The sequence below is a fragment of the Microcaecilia unicolor genome, chromosome 6 (assembly GCF_901765095.1).
Source record: "Microcaecilia unicolor chromosome 6, aMicUni1.1, whole genome shotgun sequence".
NCBI lineage: Eukaryota > Metazoa > Chordata > Amphibia > Gymnophiona > Siphonopidae > Microcaecilia > Microcaecilia unicolor.
Genome location: NC_044036.1, coordinates 286800503 through 286819495, shown reverse-complemented (window position 1 = coordinate 286819495; position 18993 = coordinate 286800503). Strand labels below are relative to the sequence as shown.

At 44.5% G+C, this 18993-nt stretch overlaps 1 protein-coding gene across 1 annotated transcript in view; it reads right to left on the bottom strand.

The window, feature by feature from the left end:
* LOC115473094 (histo-blood group ABO system transferase 2-like) overlaps nucleotides 1–16022 on the bottom strand; it is a 98434-nt gene extending 82412 nt beyond the window's left edge. Inside the window, exon 1 of the mRNA XM_030207746.1 lies at nucleotides 15915–16022. Within this exon, the coding sequence (XP_030063606.1) occupies nucleotides 15915–15930 (16 nt within the window). The 5' untranslated portion in view covers nucleotides 15931–16022. The remainder of the gene's footprint in view (nucleotides 1–15914) is intronic.
* Between the last annotated feature and the right edge of the window lie 2971 nt (nucleotides 16023–18993).

Here is an 18993-nt window from a genome sequence, read left to right as displayed (position 1 = left end):
GTGTCAAGAAGTAAATTATGATTGACGGTGTCAAAGGCGGCAGATAGGTCGAGGAGGATGAGGATAGAATAGTGACCTTTGGATTTGGCAAGGAACAGGTCATTGCAGACTTTAGAGAGTGCTGTTTCTGTTGAGTGTAGTGGGCGAAAGCCGGATTGAAGCGGGTCGAGGATGGCCTGAGAGGAGAGGAAGTCAAGGCAGCGGCTGTGGACAGCACGTTCAAGTAATTTGGAGAGGAAGGGTAGAAGAGAGATGGGGCAGTAGTTGGAGGGACAGGTGGGGTCAAGTGATGGTTTTTTGAGAAGTGGTGTGACTACAGCGTGCTTGAAGGTGTCAGGGACAGTGGCAGTGGAGAGAGAGAGGTTGAGGATGTGACAGATTGAGGGGTTAACTGTAGGAGAGATGTTGGTAAGCAGATTGGTGGGAATGGGATCAGAGGAACAGGTGGTGCACTTAGAGGAAGAAAGAAGGTGAGCAGTTTCCTCTTCGGTGATCTCAGGGAAGGAGGAGAAGGAGGCCAGGTTAGGTTGGTTGAGGGAGTGGGTTAAGAAGTCACAGGGAGGAGAAGGCTTGGAAGTGAATTCAAGGTTTATCTTCTGCACTTTATCACAGAAGTAGTCAACTAGTGTTTGAGGAGAGAGAGAGGGGGGGGGTGGGAGCGGAGGGTACTTTAAGTAGGGAGTTGAGGGTGGCGAAGAGGCGACGAGGGTTGGAGCCAAGAGAATTGGTTAATTGAGAATAATATTCCTGTTTGGCAAGGAATAGGGAGGACTGGAAGGAACATAGCATGAATTTGAAATGGGTGAAGTCTGACAGGGTGCGAGATTTCCTCCAGAGTCGTTCAGCAGAGCGGGTGCAGGAGCGAAGGTAACGGATGCAAGGGGTTAACCAGGGCTGAGGATTAATGCGCTTAGTGGGGCGAGAGACAGATGGTGCTAGGGTATCCATAGCAGTGGAGAGAATTTCATTGTAGGTAGAGACAGCCGTGTCAACAGATTCAGAAGACGAGATGGAAGGGAAGAGAGTGGAGATGTGAGAGGATAGGGTAGGGGGGTCGACAGCTTGGAGATTCCTGAAGGCAGTGGTTATAGTTGGGCGAGGTTGAGGGGTAGGGTGATGAAGAGTGAGGGTGATTAGGTGATGATCTGAAATAGGAAGGACTGAGGTGCAGAAATTGGAAGGTGAGCAGGAAGAGAAGAGAACGAGGTCGAGACAATGGCCATCACGGTGAGTAGGGGTGGTAGAGCATAGTCAGAGGTTAAAGGAGGATATCAGAGTGAGGAATTTAGAAGCGTAGGAGTTGGATGGGTTGTCAACGTGAATGTTAAAATCACCAAGAATGAGGGATGGAGATGCGGGATCAAGAAAGACGGTGAGCCAGGCGTCGAAGTCAGTAAGGAATGAAGAGAGGGGCTTATCAGGGGGGCGGTAGATGACTGCAACTCTGAGTGGTAATGGGTAGAATAGCCAGATGGAGTGAGCTTCAAAGGACGAGAAGCAGTGAGACTGCGGTAGGAGGAGGGGTTGGAAACTACAGGAGGGCGAGAGAAGTAGCCCGATGCCTCCACTGCGGCCATCTGGGCGGGGAGTGTGGGAGAAGAGAAAACCTCCATGACAAAGGGCCGCGACTGAGGCAGAGTCGTCAGGGGAGAGCCAGGTTTCAGTTAGGGCGAGCATTTGGAGAGAACGAGCGATGAAGAGATCGTGGGTGAAGGGCAGTTTGTTGCAGATCGAGTGGGCATTCCACAAGGCGCATGAGAAGGGGAGGGAGGAGGGGGGAGGAGGGGAATAGAGACGAGGTTGGAGACATCACGGAATCGTTTGCATGGATAGGAGGAGGATAGGTGAGGGGGGCCTGGATTAGGATTAATGTCTCCCACGGATAGCAGGAGGAGGAGCAAGAGAGTGCGGAGGAGGGTGGGGGAGGTCGGGCGACGAAGGCGACGAAGACGGGGTGCACTTAGGAGGAATGGTGAAGGGTTAATGGTAGGAAGGAGGTGTTGGAGATTAAGGGCTAGGAAGGAGGAGGGGGACAAGAGAGATGGTGAGGTGGTGAGGGATGGGGGTGAATAGGGTATTGCCGTAGCGGGCAGGACGGGAGGGAACACAGGTGGGCAATGAGTTCCAGCGGTGGACGGCGATAAGGGGAGGGGAAAAAGATTAGGAAGGGACAGGGCAAGGAAGAGGATGTGGACAGGGGCCATAGGTAGTGATTGCTGATTGCGGTGTGACAGGTGTAAATGTAGTGACTGAGGTGAGAAGCAGATAGATAGAGTGAAGAGCCGGAGGCTTGGAATTGGAGGGATTGATGGACTGGAGAGTGGGTAAGTCAGTAGCTGGCAAGTTAGCAGGCAGGCAAGTGAGGCAGTGGCTACCAAGCTTGCAGGCAGGGTGGAGCAAGCTGGTACGGATGGACAGGAACGAGCAGGGAGAGGCAGGGGGGCAGGTAAGTCAATGGCTGTCAAGTTAGCAGGTTGGCAGGTAAATAAATGGTGACAAGCTAGCAGGCGGGTTGGGGCATGATGGGGCTGATGGACAGGAACGAGCAGGGAGATGTTGGAGAGCAGGTAAGTCAAGGGCTGACAAGTTAGCAGGCAGGCAAGCAAGTCAATGGTTGACAAGCTAGCAGGCAGGCTGGAGCATACTGATGCAGAAGGACAGGAACCTGCAGAGAGAAACTGGAGAGCAGGTAAGTCAATGGCTGATGAGTTAGCAAGCTAGTAAGCTAGTAGGCAAGCAAGTAAGTCAATGGCTGACAAGCTAGCAGGTGGGCTGGAACAAGCTGGTGCAGATGAACAGGAACGAGCAGGGAGAAGCTGGAGCAAGCAGGCTGGAGCAGATGGACTGAAACAAGCAGGGAGAAGCTGGTTCAGGTGGATTGGAACACGCTGGAGCAGATGTACTGGAGCAGGCAGGCTGGAGCAGGTACTGGAGTAAGCAGGGAGAAGCTGGTTGAGGCAGACTGGAGCAGGTGTACTGGAACAAGCAGGGAGGAGCTGGATCAGGCGGACTGGAACACGCTGGAGCAGATGTACAGGAGTAGGTAGGCTGGAGCAGGTGTACCGGAGCAAGTAGGCTGGAGCAGATGGGCTGGAACAAGCAGAGAGAAGCTGGATCAGGCGGACTGGAACACGCTGGAGCAGATGTACTGGAGTAGGTAGGCTGGAGCAGGTGTACCGGAGCAAGTAGGCTGGAGCAGATGGGCTCGAACAAGCAGGGAGAAGCTGGAACAGTCGGACTGGAACACTGGAGCAAGCAGTGGAAGCTGGATCGGCGGACTGGAACAAGCTGGGCTCGGGCGGACTGGAACAAGATGGGATCATGCAGACTGGAACGAGCTGGAGCAGGCGGACTGGAACACACTAGAGCATTTGCTTATTTTTTTTATATTTTGTACTTTTATATCTTGAAAAAAGGTAAAATAGTTTTAAAGTCCATTATCTGATATCTAGTAGGGACTTCTGTTCACTAGAGACATCGATCTAAACACTGTATTTCACATCTGTGAGATTATTGGTAGTTTGAGAGGGAGCTTCAGTAGATATCTGAAATTTAGATATAATAAGGTTAAAGATATGTACTTCAGCTCATGGAATTGCAGTTATGGTTTCATCATTATGCAGTTCCTGAATCCTGGTGTTGTTTGATGATCCAATTGATGCAGATGCAGATCCACTAAAGGCTTTTTCTTTTGTTGTTGTAGATCCAGCTCAATCACTTTTTTTATTAAAAACGTAAAAAAGCCCCAGAGCGCCATCCTGTTCCAATGTCCCTCTTTCCCCTTCTTCCCCCCCCCCCCCCACACACATTAAGACATCCCCCCATGCAAGACCCCCCTGTGATGAAACAGAGGATTTATGTCTGTAACTTCTTCTGTGAATGTATGACATATTTGTTCCCTAGTGCAATTCCCTTGTTTGGCCAGCAGATGGTGACTTTTTTCTGTAAAGCTATTACAGAAGTGACAGTTTTTTCCTGACTAACCTGTGAGGTAATCTTTAGACTCAATATGGGAGCACAGAGGTAAACATATCTGTCCTGAGACCCTGTTCAGGCTTGTGAGCAGTTAATTTCCTGAGGCTTCCCAGGCGCTACCCAGGTAGTGACAAAGTGTTTAGACAGTTTTAATATTGATCCTTATTCAGTTACCTGTTATTGCCTTTTACTTTTCCATCTGTTTTAAATGGTTCACTGTTCTAATTTTGTGACAATAAACCTTATTAGCTTATTGGCTCTGTTGTCCTGGACTGACTAAGAATCCTGGTGGTTTGTGTGTTAGGTCTGTGGGTTTTTTCTGAGAGTGTGGCCTCAGTAGCCTAGAAATCACTTGAGAGTGGGAGGCTCGCCCAGAGGTGAGACCCAGTTGTAGGGTGGAGGGTGCTAGTGTAGAGCCTAAGCAGTGCTGGGGACAGAAACTTCAAGTGGTTGCAGGGTTAGCCCCAGGTGGGTGCTAGGCATTTCGTGATACCACCATCTCCTGCTTCTCCCCAGTGGTGAACTTACCTACATCCCTGGTGTTCTAGTGGGGTTGTAAGGACAGGAGCGCAGCTCCCTGTATCCTGCCTCTTGCGGCGCCTCAGTAAAATGGCTGCCATGACCTCTCATGTCAGCTTGCAGTATACCATGAGCTGCTGTGAGAGGTCATAGCAGCCATTTTACCAAGGCACCAGAAGGGGCAAGAGCAAGGGAGCTGCGCTCCTGCTCCCCCACGACACTTCTAGACCACCAGGGATGTAGATAAGCCTGGGGGCTTACCTTCACTGTTGGGAGGGGGAGGCATGGGATAGGGGTTGTTGCGGGGGGGAGGGTTAATGCACTGGGGAGGGAAGGGGGGGAAATGGGACATTGAAACAGGAGGGGACTCGGGGACTTATTTTTAAACAACAAAAAAAAGTTATGCAGCTGTTGGCCCAATATTCAGAACTGGCACCCGCACAGTAAGCAGCTCCTCCCCAGTGCCGCCCTAGCGCTGCCCCTGACCTGCCCACGTTTTGTTTGGGCTGTCTCAAGGGATATTCAGCGGCACTGTCTGGTTAAGTGCTGCTGAATATCCCTGGTTACATGCTAGGAGCTATTTAAGCAGGCAGGAGAGGCTCCTGCCCACTTAAATCATTTTGAATATTGGTCTTGTAGTGTTCAGTTTGAAAAAGGTTACATGGCAATTCCAAAATGAGGATAGTGTGCCTGGTATGTGTAGTGTCTTAATTCCTTTTTTTTGTATATGTAAGGTATGACTATGCATTACTTTTAATATATAGACTGACTACATTTTTTTACTTACTGTGTTTTTAGTCATCTTTTTTAATGTCATGGTTTTTTTATTCTTTTTGATTTGCATATAGATGTGCATGTTATTAGTACTAGGTAGTGGGGGAGTAGCCTAGTGGTTAGAGCACCAGTCTTGACATCCAGAGGTGGCTGGTTCAAATCCCACTGCTGGTCTTTGTGATTTTGAGCAAGTCATTTCTCTCCATTGCCTCAGGTACAAAATTAGATTGTGAGCCCTCCAGGGACAGAGAAATATCCAATGTACCTGAATGTAACTCACCTTGAGCTACTACTGAAAAGTGTGAGCAAAATCCAAATAAATGTATGTATTTTTATTTTTGGTTGAAGCCCCTGACACAGCACATGTATGAGCAAAAGGTTTGTTAACCACTAATAAACTTATTTTGGACTGTTTTTGTCTGTTCTGTTTCATTTTTGTTGCGACCTACACGCCTACCGTGCTGATGCCCTTTGCCTTGATGACAGCCTGTTTAACAAAAAGGTGAAAGATGCAGTCACCCAGCTAAAGGAGAATTCCACGACCATCTGAGAGCTGTCTGAACAAATTCACTATCAACCTCAACAGTATTGAAAGCCTTTGATAGCTAACTACCACAGGCCTTATCACCAGCAATATTTCCAACAGTGCATCCCACGTAGACGTTATAGCCCCTATAAACAGGACCAATCCACAGCATATCCAGTCTGCCTCCTATGCTCCTAAGCAACAACCACGGGGCCGCAAGCAATCCTCTGCTGCCCAAGGACCCTCGCTCAAACCCACCCCTGGTTTTTGACACACTACAGGTAGGTGGCCAGCTCAGCCACTTCATTCCCACTTGGCAGGCCATCACTTCAGAGGCATGGGTTCTGGACATCATCTTGATGGGCTATCATCTCAACTTTGACCCAGGGCTACCAGTCATCAATCCCCTACAAGCTTCCAGGACTCCTCACCATCACAACCCAATCCTGACTGCAGAGCTATCACTTCTCCTCAAAAATAATGCAGTGGAGGAAGTTCCAGCAGCACATCACAGAACAGGACTTTAGTCCCACTTCTTCCACATCCCAGAGAAGATCCAGGGCCTCTGGCCTATTCTGGACTGCCATCTCCTCAACACTCGCCTCAAGCGAGAGAAGTTCCGGATGCTTTCCCTACCATCTATCCTGCTGCTTCTCAACCACAGAGACAGGCCAGCCTCCATATGCGACCTCCTACAGTGGCACCTCAAGCTACATTGGAATCAGCTCACTCAACCATTGTCCTGCCTCATTCCAGCTGTCCATTCAGAGCAGCACCGCCTCACCTCACTCTCACTACCAGCATCTCAACAGGCTGGGGAGCCCATATTGTCCATCTATGGATTCAGGGCCTATAGTCCTCCAATAAAGCTCAGCTTCACATCAAATCACCTCAAACTCTGGTCAGCATTTTATGCCGTCTGAACCTTCCAGACCTGGATTTGTAGTAAATACCTGCTCATCCAGACCACTACCCAGGTAACCATGTTCTACATCAATATGCAGGGCGGCTCTGAATCCCTCTGACTGTGCAGGGATGCATCTCTCTTGTGGCGGTACGTGCTGACCCTTCAAGCCGACCTCCAGGCCTTCTACATTCCAGGTCACTCCAACTTCATGGCCGACTTCCACAGTTGCATACTGGATTCACATGAATCGTCCATGAACTCCACTGTGGTCCACCAGATATTTCATATGTGGGGCATTCCCAAGGTCGACCTCTTTGCCTCCCTGCCAACCAAAATATTCCCCGCCTTTGCTCTCTTCGTCCCAGGGACCAAGTAGTCACTTGGGACACTTTCCCCCATTCCGTGGACAGCTCAGCTTTGCTACGACTTCCCACAGTTCCTACATCTCTCCCGGTTCTGCAGAAGATCATCAGGGACTCAGTGCACATCATCTTCATTCACACCAAGGTGGCCCCGTTGGTATCCCCTTCTACTCAAGCTCCTAATGGCTCTGCCCCTCCTGCTGGATAACCATCTATCCCTTTCTCACTCAGCAGCATAGGTAGGTTCTCCAACCGAACCTCTCAGACTGTCACTCACTGCATGGAGATTGAATGAGCATCTTCGACACCTTCCCAGTCTCCTCTCAGTGAAAGCAGTTCTACTCACGGCCAGACGCCCATCCACCATACCAGGACAAATGGACAAGCTTCTCACATTGGGCAACTTCTCACTCACCCTGTCTCATGCCTTGTGCAACTCCTTCTCACATACCTCCTGCACAACAGAGTGCAGTTTCAAACCCACCTGAAGGTTCTTCCCAAAGCTGTTTCAGATATCCACATCAATCAGTCCATTGTCCTCCCTTTCTTCTTCCCTCCTCCTCATGCTTCCACAGTGGAGCAGACTCTTCACTCCCTGGACTGTTGATGAGTCTTATTGTTTTATCTCTGAGATACAGCTCACTCTGCAGTTCCAACCAGCTTTTTGGTCATTTAGTCTGGCTCGACCAGGCTCCCAGTGTCCAAGCATACCAGTTCCAAGTGGATTGCTGATTGCATCAATTTTCTGCTACTCCAAAGCTGGCTGTCACCTTTCTGGCTGCATCGGAGCTCACTGACTTCGAGCTGAAGCTTCCTCAGTGGCCCATCTTCACGCTGTCCCCCTTCAGGACATTTATATGGCAGCCACCTGGGTCTCCATGTATACCTTTACCAAGCATTACTGCCTGGACCAGGTCTTATCCCAGGACATATGCTTTGGACAATCGGTCCTTTGCAATTCTTTTTGCTCCTTGAACATTAAGTGCCTTTCCATGGCTACACAACCACCCTTTGCAGCTACAGCTAAGGACTCACCAGCAAGTGTGCCTGTATCTCCCCTGCTTGTCTCCGGAGAAAAGCGAAGTTGCTTACCTGTATCAGGGGTTCTCTGTAGACAGCAGAGGAATGCAGCCATACTTACCTTCCTCCATCCCCTCTCTAGTTCATTTCTCAGCTACAAGCTGATTATAGGGGGAGAAGCATTCCAGACATGGGAATCATTGCATGTGCTCTGTAGGCTAAAGCTTAACTGTAGCTAAGGGAGAGAAAACGACACACGGGATCAGTCTGAGGACTTTCACCAGCAAGTGTGGCTGCATTCCCCTGCTGTCTATGGAGAATCCTTGGTACAGGTAAGCAACTTCGCTGTCTGTGCATAGATGCCAGCATTTCAAAATGAGTGTGTGTGCCAGAACAATACAAATAACCCTTCCTAGACATAATGAAGGATCTTGCTCAATATTGGAGTTGCTCAGCACCCACTGGATCCACAGATCTAGCTCCTATATGCTGTGTTTTGCCTATGAAGGAGGTGTGGTATACTGTTTGCATGTAGTTTGTGTAGAGATCAATAGAAATACCACTTGTTCTTTTGACCAGTAGTAGGTGTATTGTGTTCTATGGCTCAGTGTAATATTTGTAGTGTTGCCTATTCATAATATTTTTTGTATGGTGACTGCTAAGGAGAAATGTCCTACCTGTTGTTGGGGGGGGGGGGGGGGGGGGTAGGGGGTACAGTTGGATTATTGTGGATACAGCATGTTTATATTTAACTCATAAAAACTGCTATACAGTGTCAGACCAAAGGTCTTTGGAAATTTAAGCTTTCCTCCGCTCCCACCCAGCTACTACTTCATGCCACCCAGTTGCCAAACATTTCTTAAAACACTATGGTAACAAATGTGTAAGTGTTGAGAAAAACTCTGATTAGTCCAAGATTTTGTTGATATTGCAAATTTGTACTATTGTGGGTGATGTTCTTTAATAACATCATTTAATTTAAATATATACATTTTCCAAGTATATGTACATACCAGCTTCCTTTTTATCCACAAATGAAGTGTGTGTAGGATTTAAATTCACTTCTGGCCCTGGCCCCGCCCCTGCCCCCAGTTCTACTTTCTTATCTACAAATTAAACCCTGGAGATGGCATAAATCTCCCCTGGATAAAGACAGGCTAAACCATCAGAAATATGTGACAAAATACTGCCAACCTTAACAGCAGCCCAAACCCAATATTTCTCTCAATGCATTGAATAGACTGCCAATTCAAACAAGCACCTATTCAGCATAGTAAATGGCATATTGCAAACCCCACACAGAACCAGCTTGGCCAGATTCAAAATGAGCCACAATGACTTTGCTGTATAATTTGCCAACAAAATTAAAAAATCTTTGGCAGGACCTACAGGTAGTTTCATCCAGTCAGCCCTGTCAGTTAACCAGGAGTGTACAACCTTGCCTTCTCCTTAACAACCTTGCCTTCTCCTTACTTTGGCATATGGGACTCTTAACACAATAAGAGAGGACGACCTTGACAAAATCCTGAGAGATCTTCGACCAACCACTTGCTTCCCTTGATCTCTGCCCATCAAAGATAGTGCAAGCAAGGGCCTTACAGAAAGGGCCACAAAATCATGAATGCTTCCTTTAACATGCAACTACTAACAGCATTAAAAAGACAATGGTGCATCCTCTGCTAAAGAACACAACCTTGACCAGGACAAACTTGAAAGTTATCAGCCAGTATCTAATACAGTACAGTCTCAATTATTGACATAACAGGACCGGCCCATTGTCAGATAAGTGAAAAGTCGATAATACGGAAAACAATGCACAGAAAATGTACTTTATGCATGAAGAACAGGTGTAGAGTGTCTTTAATTAAAATATTGTTTATTAACACTAATCAGCAACAAAAAATGGATCCCTGGCAGGAAAACCAGGCTCTCAGGTCACATAGTACAGGTCCAAAAATTTCTGCAAAAGTATGGTCTCAGATCAAAAATGGTTCATTGGCAAGAAAGCAAGGTCTCAGGTCAAAATATCTTTGTTCTATTTCTTTAGCACTTCCTTTCTGCAAAAGTCTCTGCTCCATAGACAAAACAACTCTTTTTCCTCTTTCAGCTGGACAAAAATTGCTACCATGCTGTAAAAGCAAGGTCTCAGCCCAAAACTTCAATGGTTCCCTCGCTGCAAAAGTGAGGTCCCAGGTCCAAAATTTACTGCCATGCTGTAATGTTATAAAAACAAGGTCTCAGCTTAAAACATGCAGGGTCCCAGACCCAGAAATTATGGTTCCCTTGCATAGAACCATGGTCTCAAAAAAAAATAATGTATGAAAGCATGGTCTCAAATCAAAAAATAGTTCCCTCGCTGCAACTGCGAATCCCACATCCGAAAATTCATGCATAGAAGCATCGTCTCAAATCATAAACAGGAAGAGAAGCCACGTGCTTCTTAACTCGGATGAGGGACACATGAAGGAGTATCAGCTGCAGAGCATGGTTCCCTTGCAGAGAAGCATGGTCTCAGCTCAAACATGGCTCAAAGACGGCTTCCTTGCAGCGTATGAAGCTGGAAAACAGGAGGAGAAGCCTTGCGTTTCTTAATGGCAAAGCGATGATGTCACTGGGGTTTGTTGGGGGGGTCTGTTGGATATGCTGGATGGTTGAATTAATGGTTTGGATATAAGAGATTGTACTGCTACTACTACTACTACTACTATTTAGCATTTCTATAGCGCTACAAAGCTTACGCAGTGCTGCACAAACATAGAAGAAAGACAGTCCCTGCTCAAAGAGCTTACAATCTAGTAGACAAAAAATAAAGCAAACAAATCAATTAATGTTTAGAGGAAAGAGGAGAGGAGGGTAGGTGGAGGCGAGTGGATACAAGTGGTTATGAGTCAAAAGCAATGTTAAAGAGGTGGGCTTTCAATCTAGATTTGAAGATGGCCAAGGATGGGGCAAGACGTAGGGGCTCAGGAAGTCTATTTCAGGCATAGGGCACAGCAAGACAGAAGGAGCGAAGTCTGGAGTTGGCAGTAGCGGAGAAGGGAACAGATAAGAAGGATTTATCCAGGGAACGGAGTGCACGGGAAGGGGTGTAGGGAAGGACGAATGTGGAGAGATACTGGGGAGCAGCAGAGTGAGTACATTTATAGGTTAGTAGAAGAAGTTTGAACAGGATGTGAAAACAGACAGGGAGCCAGTGAAGCGACTTGAGGAGAGGGGTAGTATGAGTAAAGCGACCCTGGCGGAAGACGAGACAAGACTGTATCCCATTTCTAGGAAAACTTAGACAAATAGTATGCATTCAGCTTAACAATTGGCTAGAAAAGAGAAACTGGATAGATCCATGTCAATCTGGATTCAGTCTTCATATTCCTGTTAGATGACCTTCACAGAAACAAAGACTGGGGATTTGCCTCAATGCTAGTACTGCTGAGATTTCTCAGGAACTTTTGACACTGTGGGCCACAATACCATGCTACCTTGACTGGCAGAAACAGGTAGTGTGGCATAGCACTTGCCTGGATCAAGTACTGTATCAGATAGACAACAGTTCATACTGCTCAGCAGCACCTCATCACCACCATGGGCACTGACCTGCAGGGTACGATATTGATACCTATTTTGTTTAATATCTACCTCAAGCCACTAGCCGAGCTGATTTGATTGATGGACATTCAGTTTTACATCTGTGTGTGACATGCAGCTACTCATGCCCATTGAACCAGATTTACCTAAAGCTCTGAATTAATTGACTGCCTGTCTTACAACAATCCAAGAATGAGCTAAAAACAACAAACAATCATAACCCACAAAGAAAACAGAGTTCCTGTGGATCCCTAATACAAGCAGTCACATACCTGACATCAAAATCCCTTTTGGGAGCCATGAACTCCCTCTTAAATCACAGGTCAGGAACCTTGGGATACATCTAGACTCACTTATGCTGATCCCCTAAATCCAAACAGCCATCAGGAGCTGCCTTTATCACATTCAACAACTATAGTGTCTCTTGCTGTACATCGAGAACAAATGCCGCCTGAAAAGCAAAGTTACTCACCTGTGGATGGTGTTCTCCGAGGACAGCAGGCCAAGTATTCTCACAGCTGGGTGACATCATCCAATGAAGCCTGGTGCAGATGCTGACTAGCAATAGAACTTTCTTGCAGCATCCCACCATGCATGTGCTGGCGCCTTCCAGCCCGAAATGCGAGCATGAGTTTGTCAGTCATTTTATAAAAAGCTAAAGAACACAACTCCAAGGGGAGGTGGGAGGGTATGTGAAAAGACTGCTGTCCTTGGAGAACACTTGCTAAAGGTGAGTTACTTTGCTTTCTCCGAGGACATGCAGGCCTTTGTTTCTCAAAACTGGGAATCCCTAGCTACCAGGCTTACCGAAAACAATGCAAAGATAATAGAGACTTAAAATGTTGAGGTCTGTAAGTCAATCAACCTGAAACTATTTACATACTAGCTGTGAAGGTGCAGCCTGGAACTAAAGAAAACTTGACCAAGGGGAGTGGAGTTGGATTCTAAACAATGGCCAAATTCTTCAGGGCTGCCTGCCTGAACTCTGGCTGTCACCTCTGGTATCCTGCTCAAGGCAGTAATAAGATGTGAATGTGTAGGCGGATGACCTCGTTGCAGCTTTCCAAATCTCCCCTCTATGGAGGCTGAACTCAAGTGGGCTACTGACGGAGCCATGGCTCTGACATTTTGAGCTTTGACATGACCCTCTAAAGTCAGCCCAGCCTAGGCATAAGTAAAGGAGAAGCAATCTGCTAGCCAATTACAAGTCGTGTATTTGCCAATGCTACCCCAAGCTGGGTGGACTGTCTATGGGCTTTAGTCCACTCGGGATAGAAGGTGAAGGAAAAGGCTCACTTGCAGTCCAAGGTATTCTGTATACTACCAACAGGATGGGCATGTGGTTTGGGAAAAATGGCGGAACGACTGACTGATTAAGATGGAATTTCCACACTACCTTAGGAAGGGTGTATGAGGAGAACTACTCTATCATGGTGAAACTTAGTGTAAGGTGGATCATTTTCATTTCCAGAAATTTTATTGATTTTCCAATAACAGAAGATTTAACAACAATCATGACAAAACATGTTCCATTTTAGTCTGTCAAAAATATGAACAAAAAAGAGAAATAAAGTAAATATAGATGTCAGCACTGTTCAAAGAAAAGTAAGAGAGAGAGAAATATGAAGAGATAGCACTAAGTAGCTGCTTACCAAAAAGACAGTAGTATGTTAAATATAAAGCATTTACATCAAAGGGAGAGATTGTAGGTATTGGTCTAATGAGGACCAGGTTTGTAGTTTTTTTCTAGAACAACCAGATAGTTTAGCTGCAGTGGTTTCCAATTTATGATATTATAATACAGATTGCCACCAGAAGTGTGAGTTAAGCAATGAGACATCTTTCCAGTTGGTCAATACAAGTCTCTGCGCAATAGATATTAAGATGTCTATCAGTCGTCTCTATTCTATCCCACCAGGATAAATGTAGTGGGTGCCAGGTAGACAATAGGGATTTTATATAGTATATGATATCATCACTATTGTTTAGAATTGTTTCCTGTAGGGTTGTAAATAAGGAAATGTTTATTTATTATTTATTTTATTGCATGCATTTGTATCCACATTTCCCACCTATTTTCAGGCTCAACATTATTTGTAGAAGGTTTTTTTGTATTGGTGATTTCAGTTACCCCAATATTGACTGGGTAAATGTAACATCAGGGTATGCTAAGGAGGTAAAATTCCTAGATGAAATCAAGGACTGCTTCATGGAGCAGCTGGTTCAGGAACCAACAAGAGGGGGTACAATTCTAGACATGGTCCTTAGTGGAGCGCATGATCTGGTGCTTGAAGTAATGGTGCTAGGGCCGCTTGATAACAGAGATCATAACATGATCAGATTTGATATAAGCTCTGGAGTAATTACATACAGGAAATGTAAGGGTCCTAATACTAAGACGCGTAGGTGCCTATGCGTGCCAAATGTGTGATAAATTGGAGTTACCGCCCGGTTACCATGTGGCCCTTGCGGTAATTTCAATTTTGGAGTGCATCCGCTATGCGCCTCTGGAAAATATTTTTTATTTTCTGACGCGCGTAGCAGATGCATGCCAAGTGGCATCTGATGCACGTAGGTCATTACCGCCCAAATTCTTTAATGTTAGGTCTATGGCTGGCAGTAAGGTCTCAGTCTCAAAATGGACCAGCGGCAATTTTGATTTTGCCGCACTTCCATTTTCAGCCCAAAAAAAAGAGGCATTTTTTGCAGGCACACTGAAAAATGGATCTGCACGTGCCCAAAACCCACGCAAACACTTCCACAAGCCATTTTTCAGCATGCCTTTGTAAATGAACCCCCAAATATCTTAGCATTTAACTTTCAAAAAGGAGACTTTGATAAAATGAAAAGAACGGTAAAAAAAACCCAAAAAGGAGCAGCTGCCACAGTAAACAACGTACATCAGGTGGCACAAAGATATGCCCATTCCAATGTATCTCTCTCAGAGCCGGTGAAAGCCATGTATTGAACATACCAAGACAAAAGGGAAACTTAACATCTAAATACTGGGAGATCTGTGACTAAACAGTTAGGTGGCTTTGAAAATTATTTGTCTAAACTAAATTGTTTTCTGAAAAATTCATAGTCTTTCTAAGGTGCTAAAACTTCCCAAGGACAGTAAGTAAAATTAGAGACTCATGGATTTAATGGGACATGAACTTCAGAGACGTGAGTCTGCAGACAAAATAATCTCTTGTCCTCCAAGGTGTATGCCCCAAATAAATCAGTTAGTCTGTAAGGTTCCATCAGCCTCTGTATCATAGTACTGTTGAATACATAGAAACAAGGATTTCAGGTCCACCCTAGTAAGATTCTAATTAAGAACCTGAGGAAGGAGAATAACCAAAATCTATCATTCAAACAAACAAAGACAGACAAATCCTCAAGTTTAGCTCCAAAGCAAGTAAACTTATTAGATCATAAAGAAAACAGAAAAATCCAGAAAGACAAAAATACTGTGCTTTTTCTTTACATTAAAGCTCCTTATAAAAATCACTTGGTTATACTAACCTAAAGTTCTGTCCAAATAATTTTTCCTTACGGTGTTTCTGCTGCCTTCCCCTTCCTTTTTGGACTCACTTGCATTCAGACTCATAGATTGACTCATAAGAATAGTGTGGTCCCTTCCCGGGCTTGGTACCCAAGATAGGTATGTGAATTCAAAAAAGCATGGGACAAACACAGAAGATCTCCATGGGAGAGGGAGGGATTGTAGAAGTTAAAAGTTGGTGTGGATGGGCAACGGGATAGGCTGTATGGTCTTTATCCACCAAGAGTTTTCTATAAATGTATTTAACAGTTCGGTTAGATACTGAAAATTAAATTGCTACCCTAATGAACAGTGGAATCTGTTTAGCAAATATTTGTATTAGGTGAAAAATTTTAGGACCCCTTTTGTCAAGCTGTGCTACGCCTGCCGGTGCAAGAAAGACAGCAAAGCCAATTCAAAGTGAATGGGCTTTGTTGACATTACCCCGCGTGGCTTTGTAAAAGAAGGGGGGCTTAGTTTGATACTGTAATATTTAAAAATAATAATTTCACATGGCACACTGCTTTTCACTACAAAAACATTATCAAGGGGACAGTAACATTTACTAGAAAAAAATCAGATATAACAAAATAACATGAAATTGAACAGAATCAAATGTTTAAAGTTATTCTCAGTGATGGTTATGTTTTAATATCTGCAAACATTAAAGACAGAATTTCATATGAAATGCATTTAAGATTTAATGAATAATATACATACACTGAACTTCGGACATTTCCAGAAATTCTTCTGCAGGCAGGCTGGCAGTGAAACTGCTAGAGGAGAGCTGCTCTGGCACTTGCCTTTTCAAATTCCTGACTGACTGGGGTTATGAGGTTCCCTTTAGACAGATCTGCTGCTGGGTTTTTTCTTCACTTGACACTTGCCCAAGTCTCAGCTTGGTAGGCTTGTGCTGTCATGAATATGATGCCAGATGTCCCCACAGGGTGGAAAAACTGCAAAGCTATAAAGTATAAAAATGCAGGGCAGCCTTCTGAAAGGTGCAGAGCTCCCTGACCTAGATACAGCATTTAAAAATACTATTCATTATCATTAACATAATAAATAAATATAAAGAGTAGGTGTTGTCTTTCTAGTGGATTAAAATATCTTAGAGAAACACTAGCATCTCTAATTTACCTACATTTCTATGTAGATTAATTTGGTATCCACCTTGGTGTATGATATTGATAGTAAGAAAAAGTTTTGCAATTGGTAGAAATTCAGATTGGTTCAGTTTTAGACATTATTTTGAGGTAACTCCAGGTTTCAGAGCAGTAGCAAGGATTGCTGATACCAAGTTAAGGGTGCCAAGTATGTGCTGAAAATGTTCACTTCGATTTGCTTCTGAGTTTTAACATTTTTTTGCATGCCATTATAAAATTGATTTAATTTAATTTTCTGTTTTTAGAGTGGGTAATGTGCAGAAAGCAGGACTTAATGAGAAAACCCGAGGTGTGAATATTGCTGAAAGACTCAACAATGACCTTTGCTATGCTAGCAATACCACTGCCTGAAAGTGAAGATGATCTGCAGCATCTGCTTATCAAGATCAAGGAGCATAGTCTCAAAATGGGCCTAAAGAAGACAAAGATCCTGACAATTGGTAAACAATAATTTCATGAAACTATGTATCCCCAAGTGGTATAAATAGACAAGAATCTATCAGAACTGTGTAGTTCATAGAAGGAAAAACGGCCTCAAAGAGCTCATGGATATAAATTATCTGTAGAGCTAAACCGGATCAAATGACGCCGTACAGCACTTGTCTGTGGTCGCTGTTAGCAGTACAACCTCCAAGACCCTGATGCAGCAAAAACGAAACGATGGCCACCGTCGGCTTGGGGTGTGACCATTTACACTGCCGCAGCAGCTGATAGTGCACTTGTTGCACATGGACTCGTGCAGTGGATACAGGCACAGGACAAGCCTGGCAGCACAAGTTATAAAGATAAGTGCTCTTGCTGTACTGAAGCACATTCAGTTTACTGTCTAGCTTGAAGCTTAGAACTCAGCCGAGATTGAGTCAGTGTTAATTGCACCAGCAATATATGTTTTACCACTTGTATAGTGTCATGGTTTAGACTCCATCTTTGAAGGTTTTTTTATGTGCCGATGATGAAGAGAGGATCTATTTGATCCAGTTTTAGCTCTACAGATAATTTATATCCATGAGCTCTTTGAGGCCGTTTTTCCTTCTATGAACTACTCAGTTCTGATAGCTTCTTGTCTATTTATACCACTTGGGGATACATAGTTTCATGGAACTATTCTAGCGATTTGTTCCCACTTCCCCTTATTATCTATTTAGTAAACAATAATTTCATCCTTGATGGAGAAGCAATAGAAATAGTAAATAACTTCAACCTGTTTGGATCAATAATCAATAATGGAGCAACAAGAAATACAGTAATGTATCGCTGTTGGCAGAACAGCTGTTGTGATTCTGGGTGGTAAGCCCTAGGACCATAGCCAGGTACCCAACCACGGCAGACGGGTCACCTCCGAAAGTGGAGGAGAAAAAGCAAGATGAGAGCTAAGCACAGCAGGCAGCAGGAGACAAGGCTGAAGTTTGATAATGCAGGAACCAGGAGACAAGTGGACTTGGCAAGCAGAAGCCAGGAGACCGGTACACTTCGCAAGGATGATGTTTAAAAGTACCATTTGGAAGCCCAGACCAGAATTTTTCTAAGTATTAATAAAGATGGAAAGAAGAGCAAATGACCAGCCAGCATGGTTAAAGTGAGAAGTTAAATAGGTTTTTAAAGTCAAAAGAACATCTTTCAGAATATGGAAAAAAGATCTGAATTGTAGAGCATATACAGATAACACATTTTTGGAGTCATATTGGGGTAACTGGCACTTAGTATAAATTCTGAATGGAATGGATCCCAAACAAGACTAACATTAGTGAGTGAAGTGTCAGAAGCAAATGTGTTCCCCTTATCCTTAGATCCAAGCCCACTACACCCAAATAATAGAAAGAACTACCTCCACAACCAAGTATTATAAAAATAGGAAAAGTATTTTATTTACAATAGCAGTAAAGATAATGTGAAAGGAAGGCAAGAATATAGGGCAACTATAATAAAATGAGGAAAATGGTTAAAAAGAAACTAAAGGATCGGTTGCAAAGGTTAGGGCACTCAATCAGGCATGGACATTATTAAAAATACCATCTTGGAAGCCCAATCTAGATGTATTCCACGTATTTGCACAGGTGGAAAGAGAGAAATGTCAGCCAGCATGGTTAAAGGTGAAGTAAAAGAGTCATTACAGCCAAAGATTATCCTTCAAAAAATGGGAAAAGGACCCAATAAAGAAAATAAGAAGCAACATAAGCACTGGCAAGTCAGATGCAAAGCATTAATAAAGAAGGTTAAAGAGAATATGAAGAGAAACTTGCCACAGAGGCTAAAACTCACAGTAACAAATTTTTCAGGTACATCATAAGCAGAAAGCCTGCAAGTGAATCCATGGGACCATTAGATTACGAAGGAGCAAAAGGGGTGCTCAGGGTGGACAAGGTCAAAGCAGAGAAACTGAATGAATTCTTTGCTTCTGACTTTACGGAAGAAGATGTAAGAGATCTGCATGTCAGGCAAAACACACAGTGGATCCAAAAAAGTCCTCTCACAATGAGTGTCTTCCTGAACAAGGTCTTTATTGACAGTAGCAGAAATGACCCGACACGTTTCATTCTTGCCTTGGCTACTATTGCCCTTACTAAGAACTATTTTGGTTTTGATGGCAGTTTTTTCCAACAAATTAAAGGCACAGCTATGGGGTCAGCCATGGC